Raw genomic sequence first — 14,148 nt, 5'->3', positions numbered from 1 at the left:
AGGATAAAAGGTCTCATTGAGGTTTCAGCATTTCAGAGTAAACAACGCAGACGCTGCAGCAGAATTAGACATCTCTGCGCCACACACACAACTTCTGCAATTACCTGGCAATGAACTTTTCACGTCTGTAGGCAATTATACACTCGAAAAAGCTGGGTTTGAGTTCTGACAGGGCAGCGGGGAGAATCTCGTTAGGACTAAATGCTTTGCTTACCTAAAAGGAAACGCAGGCTAAATCCAATATAAAAGGAATTAGCGGCATTCAAGCAATAGATGCAACGTGGGAATTTGTGAACCACGTAAAAGGAAGGCTTTACTATCCAGAGGGTGGTGTGTTTGTGCTGAGAGCTTCAGCGGGGAACATGGAAAGGGGCAGGGACCCTCTCATGAGTCACCATTTGATAAAAATAGACGGCAGCTGGATTAAACACCAGAGCATACGAACGGAATTCTCCTTCACACGAGGGACAAGAGGCTGTGAGAGAAAGTATGATAACACAATAAAAAAAAAATAATATCAGAGACAACAGATACCTCATCTATTTTCTAGACAAAACAGAGTTATTCTCTGAAATACATTACGTGCTCTACCTGACCATCTTAAGGTCAGATCAATTTGCCACCGCTCCGGCACCGCGTGTTTCAATTTAAGCTCCCTGGAGGTTTGGAGCTAACGAGGCCAGAAACGGACGGTGTCTGTCCTACCCAGCCATCTCGCGTCGCACCTTCGTGTTATAAAACAGATGGTTAATTAATACTATTCTCCCTTCCCACACCTAAACTGGTACAGGTAAAAGGAAGGACTAAGGGTCATTTTATTAAACCCAAAGCTCTCTAGTATTTTGGTAATACCCACTATGAGAAATAAAACCAGTTTGCATTGCAATTTTGTGTGCAACACCCCTTACAAATCTCAAATGAGTCCCAGGAACAGCGTGTCGCTGTCAGTACGACAGACTGAAACCGAACCTTTCAGGAGCTGGTTTTAAACTGCGAAGTCTTAAAAATGAAACACCACCAAGAAAAAAAAGACGACAGATACCACACAGTACAAAATAGTAATTATTTATATTTTCCAAAAGAAAAAAAAAAAAAAGTTACCAGCTATTTTGAAACTTCTTCCCTGTAAGAAGAGTGACTAATAGAAAGGAACAGGACTGGCTCCTATACAGTCGGCAAGTCAGGTACAAACAGTTGTTAAGAATCATTTAGCAACTCAGGACAGGGACTTTTGACGCAGCGTTCATGAACAATAAAATTTCTCCTTTTTTTTTTTTTTTTTTTTTAAAAAAAGAGGGAGGAGGGAAATAAAGCAGGGAAAAATGCCAAAAACATTTCCCACAATATCTAAAAACAGTAACCGTTGTTCTTGTCAGACAGCACGCTCCAGATCAAGGATTTTCTTGTCCTTTCAAAACCAAGAGAGACTTGCCAAAGGCTGCCTTCGGTCTACTCACACCCTCCAGAACACACAGTCTTTCACCGTCCCCTTTCACTTCAACCTGTCATTTTATAAAAGGTGGTTTTTTTCTTTTTTTTTTTTTTTCCTTTTTTTTTTCTTTTTTTTCTTTTTTTTTTTTGCAATTAACATACAAGTGCTACTAACAGAGAAACTGATCTTCTTGTTGCTGGATGGCAATAAGGAGTTACACAAACGTCCAGTTTTTAGCTCAGCTGGAAGGATTTAAATTCTTTTTTTTTTTTTTTTGATATAAATACTACTGGAGCTTCCATCAGGTACTTCCTTTCCAGAACCTCACTGGAAATTCTTTTTTTAACCCTCCAAACACTCTCCAAAGCGAAAATGTCCTCTTGCTCCAGGCATCTGACGATTTGTTCTGTGCTGCCAGACGCAGAGACGTTGTTTTTTCCCCCAGTACCACTGCTGGGTTATTCCGACTTGGGTCGGCGCCTAAACCGAACCCTGTACTTAATTGACTCAGCCAAGTCGAAGGGAACACACAGACGATGCAGCGACAGGGATTCGTTAGGTTGAAACAGCCCCAGAGCCCCAGGCCCCACCCTCCCCCCTCTCCCCCAAGTTACTTGGTGCTGTTTTAAAAAGTCTGGGTGTCACGAAGCAGTCTCTTCCCCCCAACAACAGAGTAAAAGCTCCACAGATTTCGCCGTCTACCTGGTGGTCAAGGTTACAGCAGCAACAGCTGATGCTGCTTCCAGAAAAACATGGGGTGGTGTGACAGGCCGGGCTTTAGGATTGCTTCAGTCGCTTACGTGGGGGTCCCAGAAAGGGACACTGTGCAGAGGCCAGAGAGCGATACGCCTCGGCCACCAAATGGGGATGCGATACTACCATGGACTTCCAGCCCGATGTCTCCATGACGTCAGAAGCATGACTAGAAATAAAGAGAGAATAAATCTGAAGTTATCAACCGAGGATAAAAAAGGATTAACTAAATAGATTCTTTCCACATGCCCGAGAAACCCGACATTTTTAGTGTACTGTTTTAGGATGAGGAGTAATGATTTTAAACTGGAAGAGAGGAGATTTCGATTAGATATTAGGAAGAAATTCTTTGCTGTGAGGGTGGTGAGCCATGGGAACAGGTTGCCCAGAGAAGCTGTGGCTGCCCCATCCCTGGAGGGGTTCAAGGCCAGGTTGGACAGGGTTTTGAGCAACCTGGTCTGGTGGGAGGTGTCCCTGCCCAGGGCAGAGGGTGGCACTGGATGGGCTTTAAGGTCCCTTCCAACCCAAACCATTCTGTGATTCTGTGATCGCTCTGGATGTACGTTAGGTATCTTTTGGGAAGACTACAAGTTCTGGCTCTGCTGGCACAGTTTTATGCTGGACAGTCCTTCACTTAAGGATTAAAAGCTCAAACGTACACGACACCACAGGTGGAGGACAGCAGGAACACAATGCTCATCTACCCTGACTGCTCAGCACAGTAGGATTTTAAATCAATATAGAAAGTACTAAGAAAAACCGTAGTGACAAATAAGATGAAAAAATATTTCCAGACATCAAAGTAGCCGGTAGTCACTTTACATTTACTGAAAGGGCTGTTACATTATGAGCTGCAAATAGTCCCACAGTATCAGGGACCACCTGATATTTTACTGCCTAAAAGTTTTGGTGATGTTAAAGAGATTCGTAATATCTCCCAGAGACAGAGCTGCTGCACACTCCGAACAGTCCCAGCAGGATGTCGTGGTTTAGTCCTCAAACCAGGACACAGAATGAAACCAACCCGCCCTTAGGGCAATGCCAGTCCTGGGATGCCAGGTAAATGAAGCATCCCAACAGAAGAATAATAGAGGAGAATCTCTATTCTGCTGCTTATGCAGCAGTTCACAAGTTGTGAACCCCATTGCTAATAAACACCACTTTCCTCTAGATTTGTTGCACCCCGGCACCAAAGTAAACTCACTAGTTAATGAAGTCCACCGCTTGAGTTTTGAGTTGATCAGCACTGTGTAGGTCAGCCAGAATGAGGATCTCAGCAGCGTTTTCCACCGACAGGTTACTGCACAGGGCATCCTCACACATCACCTTTAGACGTTCGAGAGCGTACTGCAAAATAAAAGTCCAAGTAGAGTTACAGAGAAGAAAACACCTCACCAGGCCTGACGTGAAGCCTTACTTGTGCTCCTTCACTCCTCAGTAACAAATTACTCTCTTGAGCTGAACAGCTCTTTCTGCTTTGCTCTCTGCAGCTGAACTGTACTCAAAGAAGCAGTGACCAGCAAAAAAAAATAAAATAAAATAGGAGAATCATGATGCGCCCACCCTGAGGAAAAGCAATGGAGAGGAAACATACCCACCATAGCTCTCAGCCCGGCCTTCCTGTGTTACAACCTTACTGGCGCTGTGTTCATGCTTTGAAATGAGAATCTCAGGTCACCCATAATACTTACTATCTCAGTTACTTCAAAGGACAGAATGCTAAAGCCAAATCTTTATTCTCACTCTATTACTGCCTGACAGCATCACCCGGGTTCAGTGGGAAGACCTATCTAACAGTGAACGTTCCAGTGAGGTTTAGGCAGCTTTCACTCCATTTTTTTTTTACCATTAATGACCCGCATATTAAGATCAGCCTTGCTCAAGAATGTGGTACTGGTTTAGTAGTAAAATGGTCAATAAATGCCCCTGATTTCTTGCAGCTACCCAGCTGGGAACAAAACATCCCAGCATGTCTGTAACGCCCTGGCAAAAGCTCTATTCTAACTTCACATTCTCAATCTAAGAGCTCCTACCATTAAATTGTCCATTTGCCTCAACATTTTAGAGATCCACAGGGTTGGGCCATGTCAATGGTTGAGAAATCCAAAGGACGTACTCAGGAGGGCGCTGCCTAATGAATTTCACACCCTGCTTTCTGCAGCACTTCAGGAATACGCAGACACAGCCAAGATTTTCAAAAGCAACGCAGTGGTCTCGGGCAGACTTTGGGAAAGGTCAACGCTCAGAAAACTTGTCATCATCAAGAAATAAAACCCAAACCTCAGTCTTTTAGAGTATCATCGCTGGGAATGGTGAGACTGAGATACTTTTGAAAATCTTGGTGCGTGTGATCTGATTCTGGGGTTTGCGGCTCTTTGGGTGAAACAAACTGAGTATTTCTGAATATTCTAGATGCCATGATTACATTTCCCAGGGGTTAGGAAAGTAGTCAATTCTAATGCAGTTCTTATATGAGTAATAACATTAGCACTATATAAATCGTCCTAAAGATTAAACACAGTTAAGTCTCCACGTTATGACTCCAAATTGAGTGACATTTCTAGAAAAAAAATAATATTTAAGATTATTAATTTTTTTTTTTAATCGGACAGGTAACTACATTTGAGAGTATCCTTCATACTGTTTATAAAGCTTTTTTGGACAACTCAGGAGACGAGATGCTAAACCAGTTCTTCAGTATGTGAGGTCGCATTCAGAAAAAATACCAAATCTCAAGGACTGCTCTGTCGACCTGAGCAGAGCCAGTAACAAGCTCATCTGCACGACGCCGGGAGCGCTTGCCATATGACAAGCGCTATTACTAGAAATTGATTTTATATTCTGATGGAGATTTTCATCCCATTGTGATTAAATTTAAATGAATAATTTTAGAGTATAAAAATATTTTTTCACTTAAGGCTGGGCAATAATAATTACTTCAATTGAGGCCTGGCACTCATAACCAGGACAGTTTTCTCCCACCAGAACATCTGAGAAGGCAAATCAAATTTACTTGCTTAATCTCTATCAATAACTAAAACAGTTTCAAATGAGGGGCAAGCCATTAGTTTATATTATTGTCTGTCAGCAGCTTAAAATGCAGCAAACGAAGCTTAAAATTATGCCTTTTGTAAATTGAATATTCTCCTCCACGCATGTACAATTTTTATGTTGATTTTCACTACAAATAGCTCAGCTTCTAATTACAGAGTTGGGCAAAAGTAGCCATTCTGGTCTCTCAGGTACCAAGATTTCCCCTTCCCCCCCCCTTTCTTAATTACACTTAAAAAAACCACCCTACCTAATAGCACATTTACCCAAGAGGGTGAAATAGTATCTCCCGGGTTGAGAAGACGTGCTTTGTTTTGGTTTTGGTCTAATTACATATTTTCCCCAAGAGAGAGGAGGAACTCAGAAGAAGCTGTTTCAGTCTCTTGAGTAAATATTAGATGTTTTATGTGCTTTCATGAAAGATTTTTTATTTCTGCTTTTAAAAGACACACAATGAGTTTAAAAGGAAAAAAACCCTACATTAAAAGCCAGAAAACTCAAAATTAAAGCCTACTCTGTCCTTAATGTACTGCTTCTTACTTACAATTCTCTCAGTTAAAGCTGGTATGTGAGCTTTCAATCAATACTCTTTAAATATTGAATAAAATATGTGGCAGTGATTATAATCAAGCCAAGAATCTCCTTCCATTATTTCCCATTTTAATTCTAGTTGCAGTGGCCCCAATAATGGCGTATGGAGCATTTCACCTCTAAAATCAGCGGATTTGATGAAGCCCAGAGGTCCGCAGTGAGAGGAAATTTGATGGCCGTGTGTGTGGTGGCTGCGTGGAACAAGGTTACATGCATCCACACCTTAAAAATCCACCACCCTGATCGGCACCCAACAAGAGAATCCAAGGCCTGAAGAAGCATGGAGACTGAACTACGCTCTCACCCCTAGAGGTGCTCCCTCCAGGTCAGAGTTGAGGCACATTGGCAGGGCAGTGTGGAGAATCTTGCACTGCTGCTACCCGTGCTGAACCTGTTCCAGGGATAAATTCAGGACTTTAGTCTCCAAGTGCTGTCAAACTGGCACCTTTCACCAGCACTAAGTTCACTTTTAAGAGAAGAAGAAATAAAAAAAAAAAAAAGGAAAAGGAAATAAAATTTTGGTTATATATAAGGAATTTTCACTGGTTGATACGGTTCACAGGCCAGCAGAGCACTCTCTTCTGTCCTTGGTGATGCAAAGGGAAGGAAGCAGTGGCTGGCAAGGCCACAGCGCTGCACCTGTTACACGGGGACTACCAGCAGCCTTCCTTCCAGTCAGACCATCCCCGACACCTCCCTGGCAAGGAGCCTGCAAAACCACAGAGGGGTTAAGGCAACAGGGCTTCCTCCAGTGCACCCATAAACAGTGGGGATTGCCACTGCAAAAAGGAAATAAAACAACAGGACCGTCCCACTTTCGGCTATCCATCACTTTAGAGCATCTCTCGAAGCTGCTGTTACCAGCCAGAGCAGAAGGAGAAGCAGGCCCTGTTTGCCAAGACAGAACACTACTTTTGAGATTTGGTAATAATCCCACTACAAAAAAATATCACCAGGTTCACCTTGACATTTTCCTCTCACCCCCAGTTCTTATGTTAGATCACGCTGAACGGAGACGTCCTCTGAAATCTTGAGAAATCACTCAAAAATGAGCAGTAGACACAGAAATTCCTGACTGGTTTATGTTATGTATTTATAGAGCTATCTTTTATGTATCTATACTACACCCAGGTTTACCACAACCAATTCAAAGAAACTGCCCAACACAATGACCACATGAAGTGCTCGCTGCAGCCATCTCCAAGGAGCTCTCTGTAAAGCAAGGTCCACGTCATTCCCAGTTCTCTCAACACCCATAAATCCCAACTGTACCTTGTCAGCAGCTGCCAGCAAGTCATCAGCCATTTTGTCAAGATTTGGTGCCTTCCCCGTGTAAATAAAGCACATCATTTCCTTAAAAACTTCAGGCTCCACATCATTGATTTCAACCCGATTCTGTATCGGAAAAAAGAAGGTTATTAAGAATCTGGTAAGATGCTAAAGGCTTCCCCGTACCCAAGCTCTTTCAGTATTCAAAAATTTGCTACAGAGAAACTATTTAGAATGTGTACTACTCACAAAAAAATAAAATAAAATATGTGGATGAAACAAGAAAAATTCTAAGTTGTATTTCGCATTCTCTACTTCTCCCTGTCCCACCCCAGACTCTTTCCCCGAGAGTAACAAAGGTAACAATTGCCTCCTTGATCCCTTTCTTCCTCCCTTCAGGACAGCTGAAGCAGAGACCTGGATCTAATGCGAGAAAAAGAGTTAAAGGGTGACAATAGTCACAAATGCTACCTAGGAGAGTTATCTGCCCAGCGATGCCGAGAGCGGACCAGAGAACTATTCACCCAGCCGAGAGGTTCTCCCTCCTGCAGGAACTTACCTTTTTACTCTCTTCCATCTCATGCTCAAACATGGCGCTGAAAACCGGGGAACGCGCTACGGCAGCGAGGAAAATAAAACACAGTTAGAGATGCTCTTTTACTCTTCAGGAGGAGCTAAGCGTAGCCTGGCAACACCTCAACAACTGTCCTTCTACTTAATGCAGGAAAAACTCTCCTATGGCAGACAGGGCAAATTGGGTACAACTGGTAAAGAAGTAGAGGGTGTGACAATGTCGTGTGGCCAATGTAGCTTCGAAGTGGGCACGGGAGAATTTCTTATGTCCTTTCTCTCAAGGCTGAAGAGTACACAGGCAGTAAGGTGTGCTTCTTGGCTTTACAAGAGAGTATTCCTCTGGAATGTAGTAACAAATGTGGTAACAGACTTACAGCTGCTTTAGGAATACATCATAGCACACTACAGCCACAAAAGGTTCATCCTACCACCGTCGCCGTGGCAGGAGGCAGGCAATTAAAAATGGAGCAGATATTTCCTCTCCCTGTCACAGTTCACAAACCAGCCTTTTACTACAGGTCTGCAGTTAAAAGTGCTGCAGATGCCTCCTTTAAAGAAGAAATAACTCCAAAAAAGCCCACTTGCCATCACGTTGTTGTCTCCTATCCCGCTAAGGCCCATCCGAGTCAATACCGACCTGCTAGGATGGCTTTGTGAGCCTGGAACTCCTGGCCCGCCACGCACAGACAGCAGTCCGTGAAACGGGAATTCTCCCAGAGGCCTCCTAGCTCATCCGCCAAGCGACACTCCGGTACCTTCACCATGTTCATCGTGTTCTGGCCAGAGATGTTGACAGAGTCCTGTACCACACTCACCTGGAGGGGAAAAGAAACCAAACAACCCCAAAGTTTAAAAAAATCCACACTAGAAAATCTCATCTCCCTACAGGAAGTTTTTATTCCCAAGGGGGTAAAGGGAAATGCAAAGCAAAACCCACATGTCTCAAGTAGAATCGTTGTATGATTAAAAATGGCTCCATATTTAAAGCATCCTTTCTCCCCTGCCTTAACCCTGCCCTCTGCTCCTCCATAGTGTCCGTCCCAAGTCCTAAATCACACCAGAAGATTTTCTTCTCAACCCCAAATTAACAACACTTCTACGCAATTTAATCATAACTTTATAGATGGTTTCCTAAGGAAGTAGAACCTTATTTTTCTGCTTTTACAGACACCGTACCTGACCTAGTTTTTTCCTTCCATCAACACTCCGAAACCCTCCCCAATCAATAATGCAATACAGACAGCAGTACAAATGAAAATGAGGTACATAGAGAGCTTCTATCACCAAGCACCGCATCCACGCGTGTGCGAGGGCAGCATCTGATCCCCCAGATGCCTTCCTGCTTCTGGTTCTAAATTTCTTCGAGAGTCCAATGCTTCCACCATATTACAAAATAAAATTTATTAAACCCTCTAAACAGTAAGTTTAAAAAAGCAGCTTTATGTCCAGTAATCATGAAGATTTGGAGAAGGCAGATGGATTCCTTCTCGTCTGCTCTAAAGCACACATGCACCATCCATTGCCGTACTGACTGATGAATAACCCACACAAAGGGAACTGTTAAGAGCCTGTTCAGCACCGACCCATTATTGTTAAACACGCAGTAAATCATACGCCTTCCACAGCAGACTCCAATTAGAAAAGATCAGAGTGACTAATACTACCCCGCTATAGCAAAGAATAAAGGAAGAAGTGATTGACAGGGAAGCGTACGTGAGACTATTTCCTGGATTTGCTGTCAAGTCCAAGTTAAATTTCAGTTCTATTAATAACCAATGGCCAAAGAATAACAACCAACAGCAAAGGAAGCTTCAGAGTTATGTAAAAGGAGAAGTAAATTATGAAGGGAGAGAGATGACAGAAGCATCTTTTAAGGAAAAAAAACCTGCTGACAGCACATACCCCCCTCTCTTGAGAAACCTCCCGTGGGTTTCTGGTGGCAGCCACATCTTGTATAAACTACACAACACTCAAACCCAAATACCAGATGCTGTTGACCAAAGAATACTAATGATTAGCTGGAGAAAACGTGAGGAAGCTAATATTCTTCATCATTAATTTGACAGCTACAACATCTTTGTGCCCTGTGACATCTAGACCAGCAACATGGACTCAAGGATGAATGAAAACCACTGAGGATGGATGAAGGCCAGGCTGGATGGGGCTTTAAGCAACCTGGTCTAGTGGGAGGTGTCCCTGCCCATGGCAAGGGGGTTGGAACTCGATGATCTTTAAGGTCCCTTCCAACTCTAACCATTCTGTGATTCCATGAAAACTCATCAGATTGATTAAAAAGGGATTCTAAGATGCAGATCTCTTGCTGGGGACCAGTACTGATTACAGATCAGCCAAAAAAAAGACTAGTGAACTGTGTCTCAAATCAACATATAAATTCTCTTCATAGATTTCCATTTTCAGCCAGTAACTGACTTTCTTTCATATATTACATGGGGTTTTACATAAGGAGCTTACACTGGCAGATTCCAAGTGGTGACCAGTCTTAGAGGTCAAAATAAGATATGGTTTTGCTTAAGCTATTTTCAACCTGTTAGCAAGGGAACCAATGCTACCTACCTCACAAGAGAGCTATTACCACAATTTTGGGAAAACTGTTCTTTTTGGAGATTTACCAGAATGATATTTACCTATGATGTTGGAATATAATTTAAACAGCCAAAAGTAATACAGTTGGGATATGAACAATCAATCCCACTGGCAAAACAGAGGTCGAAAAATCCCCCAACAGACAACTAAACGAGGTCAGATTTGAAATGCTTGACAAGGAACATCATTCTCTGCCTTAACAGCATTTTCAGCAAGACATTATCTGCGTCCGGCACCGGACACGAGCAGAGAACAAAAGGCTTTTTCCTTTTAACTTTAATAAAGCAATGAGAAGGTACAGTGGAGACACTCGGCAACCTTCTGGTGTGCAGAAAACTCCAGCATAACCCCACATAAGAAGCATCTCAACGTGCAGAACTGTGAACTCCTTCGAGAGTTTCTCAATACAGAACACGCTCGCTGAAAGTACAGCTGTGAGCAGCATCACTTGGCACCTGTGGCCAGCAGGGAAGCATTAGGAGAGCATATGGCCCACTGGTTTCCACGGTAAGAGACTTAGAAGCTCAGGGAAGAAAAGGAAAAAATAAAATAAGCCCCACAAAAAAAAAGAGCGGGGGAAAAAAACCCAAAACCAAGCTGTTGAAAGTTCTCGCCAAACTGTTTCCAGACAGCAAAACCTTCCCCTCTGATATCACTAAACTTAAGATTTCTCACATGTAGAACAAACTGGAAGAGAAACCAGAAGACACCAAGGACAGGTGGAGCCAGCACAAGTCTTCTCTCCATCCAGAACAAACCAAACCCCTGAGCGGAAGCTCTGGAAGGGAGTAATTCAGTAAAAAGTGACTCGAATTAGTACCGGTTGCCAAGACAGCTGGTGGATTTCAGGTTTATCTACATCACACCTCGCAAATTCCATTCTTGGACATTAATTTTTCAGTTTCAGTCCACAATTTTAAGTTTTCTGGCTCTTTTATTTATGAAGGAAAGAGTAATTGCCAGATCTACAGAGGTGACATCCAAGACACTGTCCTCTTCTCCCTCCATACTGCTACAAGTGCTAAAGGAAGGACTCCTTCCATGACAGTAATTTATGCTACTGATGGAATACACATCCTTTAGGAGATGTTTGTTCATTTAAATATGTGTGTTTATGATGGCCAAAAGAACCCACTAAAAAATAATGAAAAAAAAAAATATAGCTGCCAAACAACTTTGACTGAAGCGTTTCTTTCACTCCTGAAAGAAAACACAGCAAAAGAAAAGACTCCCATAGAAAACCTGCAGGAGATCCAAAAAGAGAACAACTTGTTCTACCTGTCTTCTGGCAAAAATCACAGCTACAGGAGACATTTTGTAGTTAAAAAGACAATGAAAATAAGACAGCAGAAGCTCTGAAGACACTAAATTAAGACAGTTTAAATTTTCTCATTAAGGTTTCTAAACCTAAATATCTAGTTTTAGAAATAACTGCCTGTATCTTTGTCTGAAATGAGTATTAGTGAAATAATAATTTGGTAAGCAGTTGTAGAAAAATACAAACACAATGAACAGAAAATTGCGGTTAGTATAGAATTCCTTTATCTTAAATTTTTCTTTTTGTTGGCTGTATAGACACACTTAGGAAAATAAAGAAAACTCTTCCTTATTCAGCAGGCAAGTAATAGGCGGGCTAGTTCCCACCACAGAGCTAGTGCTGGTTATTATCCCAAGTGAGTTTCAAATTAGGGAGTACAAACAGATGGATGATAATACTAAACCAAAAGTGAAATGATAATGAAAGGTGTTTAATTCCTACCATCATCACAGGTAAAAGACAAATACAAAGCAACAAAAAAAATAAATGGAAGTGAAATGGGATGAATCACGCAGAGAAAAAGCCACCAGCCACACAGGCGCACACACACACGCACAAATAAAATCTAAGTGCCATATAAACACCCAGTATTTCTCCTGGCACCTCTGACTCCTTAAAAGCAATGATGAAAAATAAGGTCACATCTCCCTTAAGCTAATGGAACCGCTATTCTTTCAGCTTCACAGGAAGACTTACCTCACAGAAGAGAGTGAGTTTGTCATCTGGAAGAAGTCCATTGGCCTCATCCAACAGAAAGTCTCTTCTAATAAATTTTTTGAATCCCCAGTCCTTGCCTTGTACGAATCGATACGCTCGCTGGCTCTCTGAAAGAAAGATACGGTGCTTCAAACCCCAGCTGAGCAACTCGCTTGATCAAACAGTAAAAGACAAACACCTGACCCCATCAGACAGAAAAAGGGTTTTTTTTACACACCCATCGCTTTCGTTTCTTCTCCTTTAGCATTCAGGATGGAGAATTTGAACTTTGCTCGAACTTCACTTTTTGGACAGCTCACCAGCAGCAGATAGAGGGATAGGTAATCTTTACTTTCTTCATCCAGGCCTTTAGGGTTCACACGTAAACACCTGTAGAAGCAGGCAGCTGAGTGAGATGGCAGGAACGGGTTTTGGCAGGTCATTCACAGCTCTCAAAGAAAGGGCATTGTAGAATTTTCACAATAAAACGTACAGCAAACAAGTTCTGTTTAACAGCCACCAAACCCCCAGGAAATAACAGGTAGGTAAACACGAGTGGAACTGTTTGTTACAGTCAGCCTCATGCTACATCTCCAAGAGAGAGAATAATAAACAGGCAGGAACTATGGGCAATCCAATTAAAAAAAACCAAAAAAAACCAACAAAAAAAAAAAAACATGGGGAAAAGAGGAGAGAGGGGGCTATGATTTAAAATTATTGAAGAGCACCCTGATGTCAACTGTCACAAAAGGAAAGAAATAGTAGAATGGAGGCAATGGGTTCGAGGAAATCCAGAGAAATGCTAGGTAAAATTCCACAGGAAGCAACTGAAAGGAAAAATGGATTTCTGGAAGGTTGGTAGTTTCTCAAAAACATAATACGAGGGCAAAAAGAGAAGAATACTCCTTTGTGAAGAAAAAGTAGTAAGTGCAGGAAAAGGCTAACTCAGAAGCAGTTCCATGACCTGAAACTTGACACAGAATCTAACAAGAAGCAAAAACTAGGCCAAATGACTAACAGCTCAAACACACAAGGACAAAGAAATCAGAAAGATCTAGACATTAGAATGAGATCTGACTAGGAAAGGTTACAAAGGTAAGTAATTTAACAACAAAAAGCAGTCCCAAGGAAAGCACAGGTCTGCCACCCAAAGGAAGGGAATACAAATTGTATCACACACACACTATATTATTTAGTGGCTGATTTACCCCAATCTATACTAAAGTGGTTTAAAGAAAAATGCTAAAACATTTAATATCACCAACAAGGGATAAAATAAGGAACCAGGTGTCCATGGATACACTAGGTCAGATGCGAGTCACAGTAGACACACATTATGACCAAAGTTCACTCTGAGTTACTGGAAATTACTGGAGGACTCAGGGAAGATAAGAAAGGTTTTAAAGGGAAGGAAAAGAGAAAAAATAATGTTATCTTTAAGAGGCAGAGTTATAGAACATTGTTACTTTGACTATCTCTGTGTTAAGTCTCTGAATTTACAAACAGCTGCCATAAAGAGAAAGGTAATACAGTAGCAATAGACTTGCAGGATTTAGAGTGCAAGCAAAAATTATCTTTTTAACAGTACAGAATACTAGAGTCTGAAACTGGGAGGCTGAAATAGAGCTTTAATACACTGGCTGTGGGCTTTCATTGGCTTATAAGAACTTGTCAAAATAAGTATCGGTCAAAAAAACCCAAACTTAAGACATTAATAATCCTCCATGGCATGTCTCTTCCAGCCACGGCTTCTCTTACCACTGATGTTTTCCATCATCAGAGGAACACTGAAAACCATCAGATCCTCACATTGGTTTTGTATGTTCAAACACTACGCTGAAGCAACAGTACTTTCTCCCCG

The 14,148-nt window shown here is 41.9% G+C and overlaps 1 protein-coding gene across 3 annotated transcripts in view; it reads right to left on the bottom strand.

Moving 5' to 3' along the window:
- Window positions 1-1,286: 1,286 nt before the first annotated feature.
- Window positions 1,287-14,148, bottom strand: part of SPOP (speckle type BTB/POZ protein) — a 29,803-nt gene continuing 16,941 nt past the window's right edge. For 2 of the 3 annotated variants that reach the window (XM_074162647.1, XM_074162648.1), the window contains exons 5-11: window positions 12,526-12,677; window positions 12,288-12,415; window positions 8,307-8,484; window positions 7,656-7,711; window positions 7,100-7,222; window positions 3,390-3,532; window positions 1,581-2,354 (exon numbers count right to left, since the gene is read on the bottom strand). In XM_074162647.1, the coding sequence (XP_074018748.1) occupies window positions 2,210-2,354; window positions 3,390-3,532; window positions 7,100-7,222; window positions 7,656-7,711; window positions 8,307-8,484; window positions 12,288-12,415; window positions 12,526-12,677 (925 nt within the window). In that variant the 3' untranslated portion in view covers window positions 1,581-2,209. Of the gene's footprint in view, window positions 2,355-3,389; window positions 3,533-7,099; window positions 7,223-7,655; window positions 7,712-8,306; window positions 8,485-12,287; window positions 12,416-12,525; window positions 12,678-14,148 lie in introns of all 3 variants that reach the window. The other variant, XM_074162649.1, reaches the window with a different exon arrangement.

The sequence above is a fragment of the Numenius arquata genome, chromosome 23 (genome assembly GCF_964106895.1).
Source record: "Numenius arquata chromosome 23, bNumArq3.hap1.1, whole genome shotgun sequence".
NCBI lineage: Eukaryota > Metazoa > Chordata > Aves > Charadriiformes > Scolopacidae > Numenius > Numenius arquata.
The sequence above is the reverse complement of the archived record's forward strand: the minus strand, read 5'-3'. Positions and strand labels throughout refer to the sequence as shown.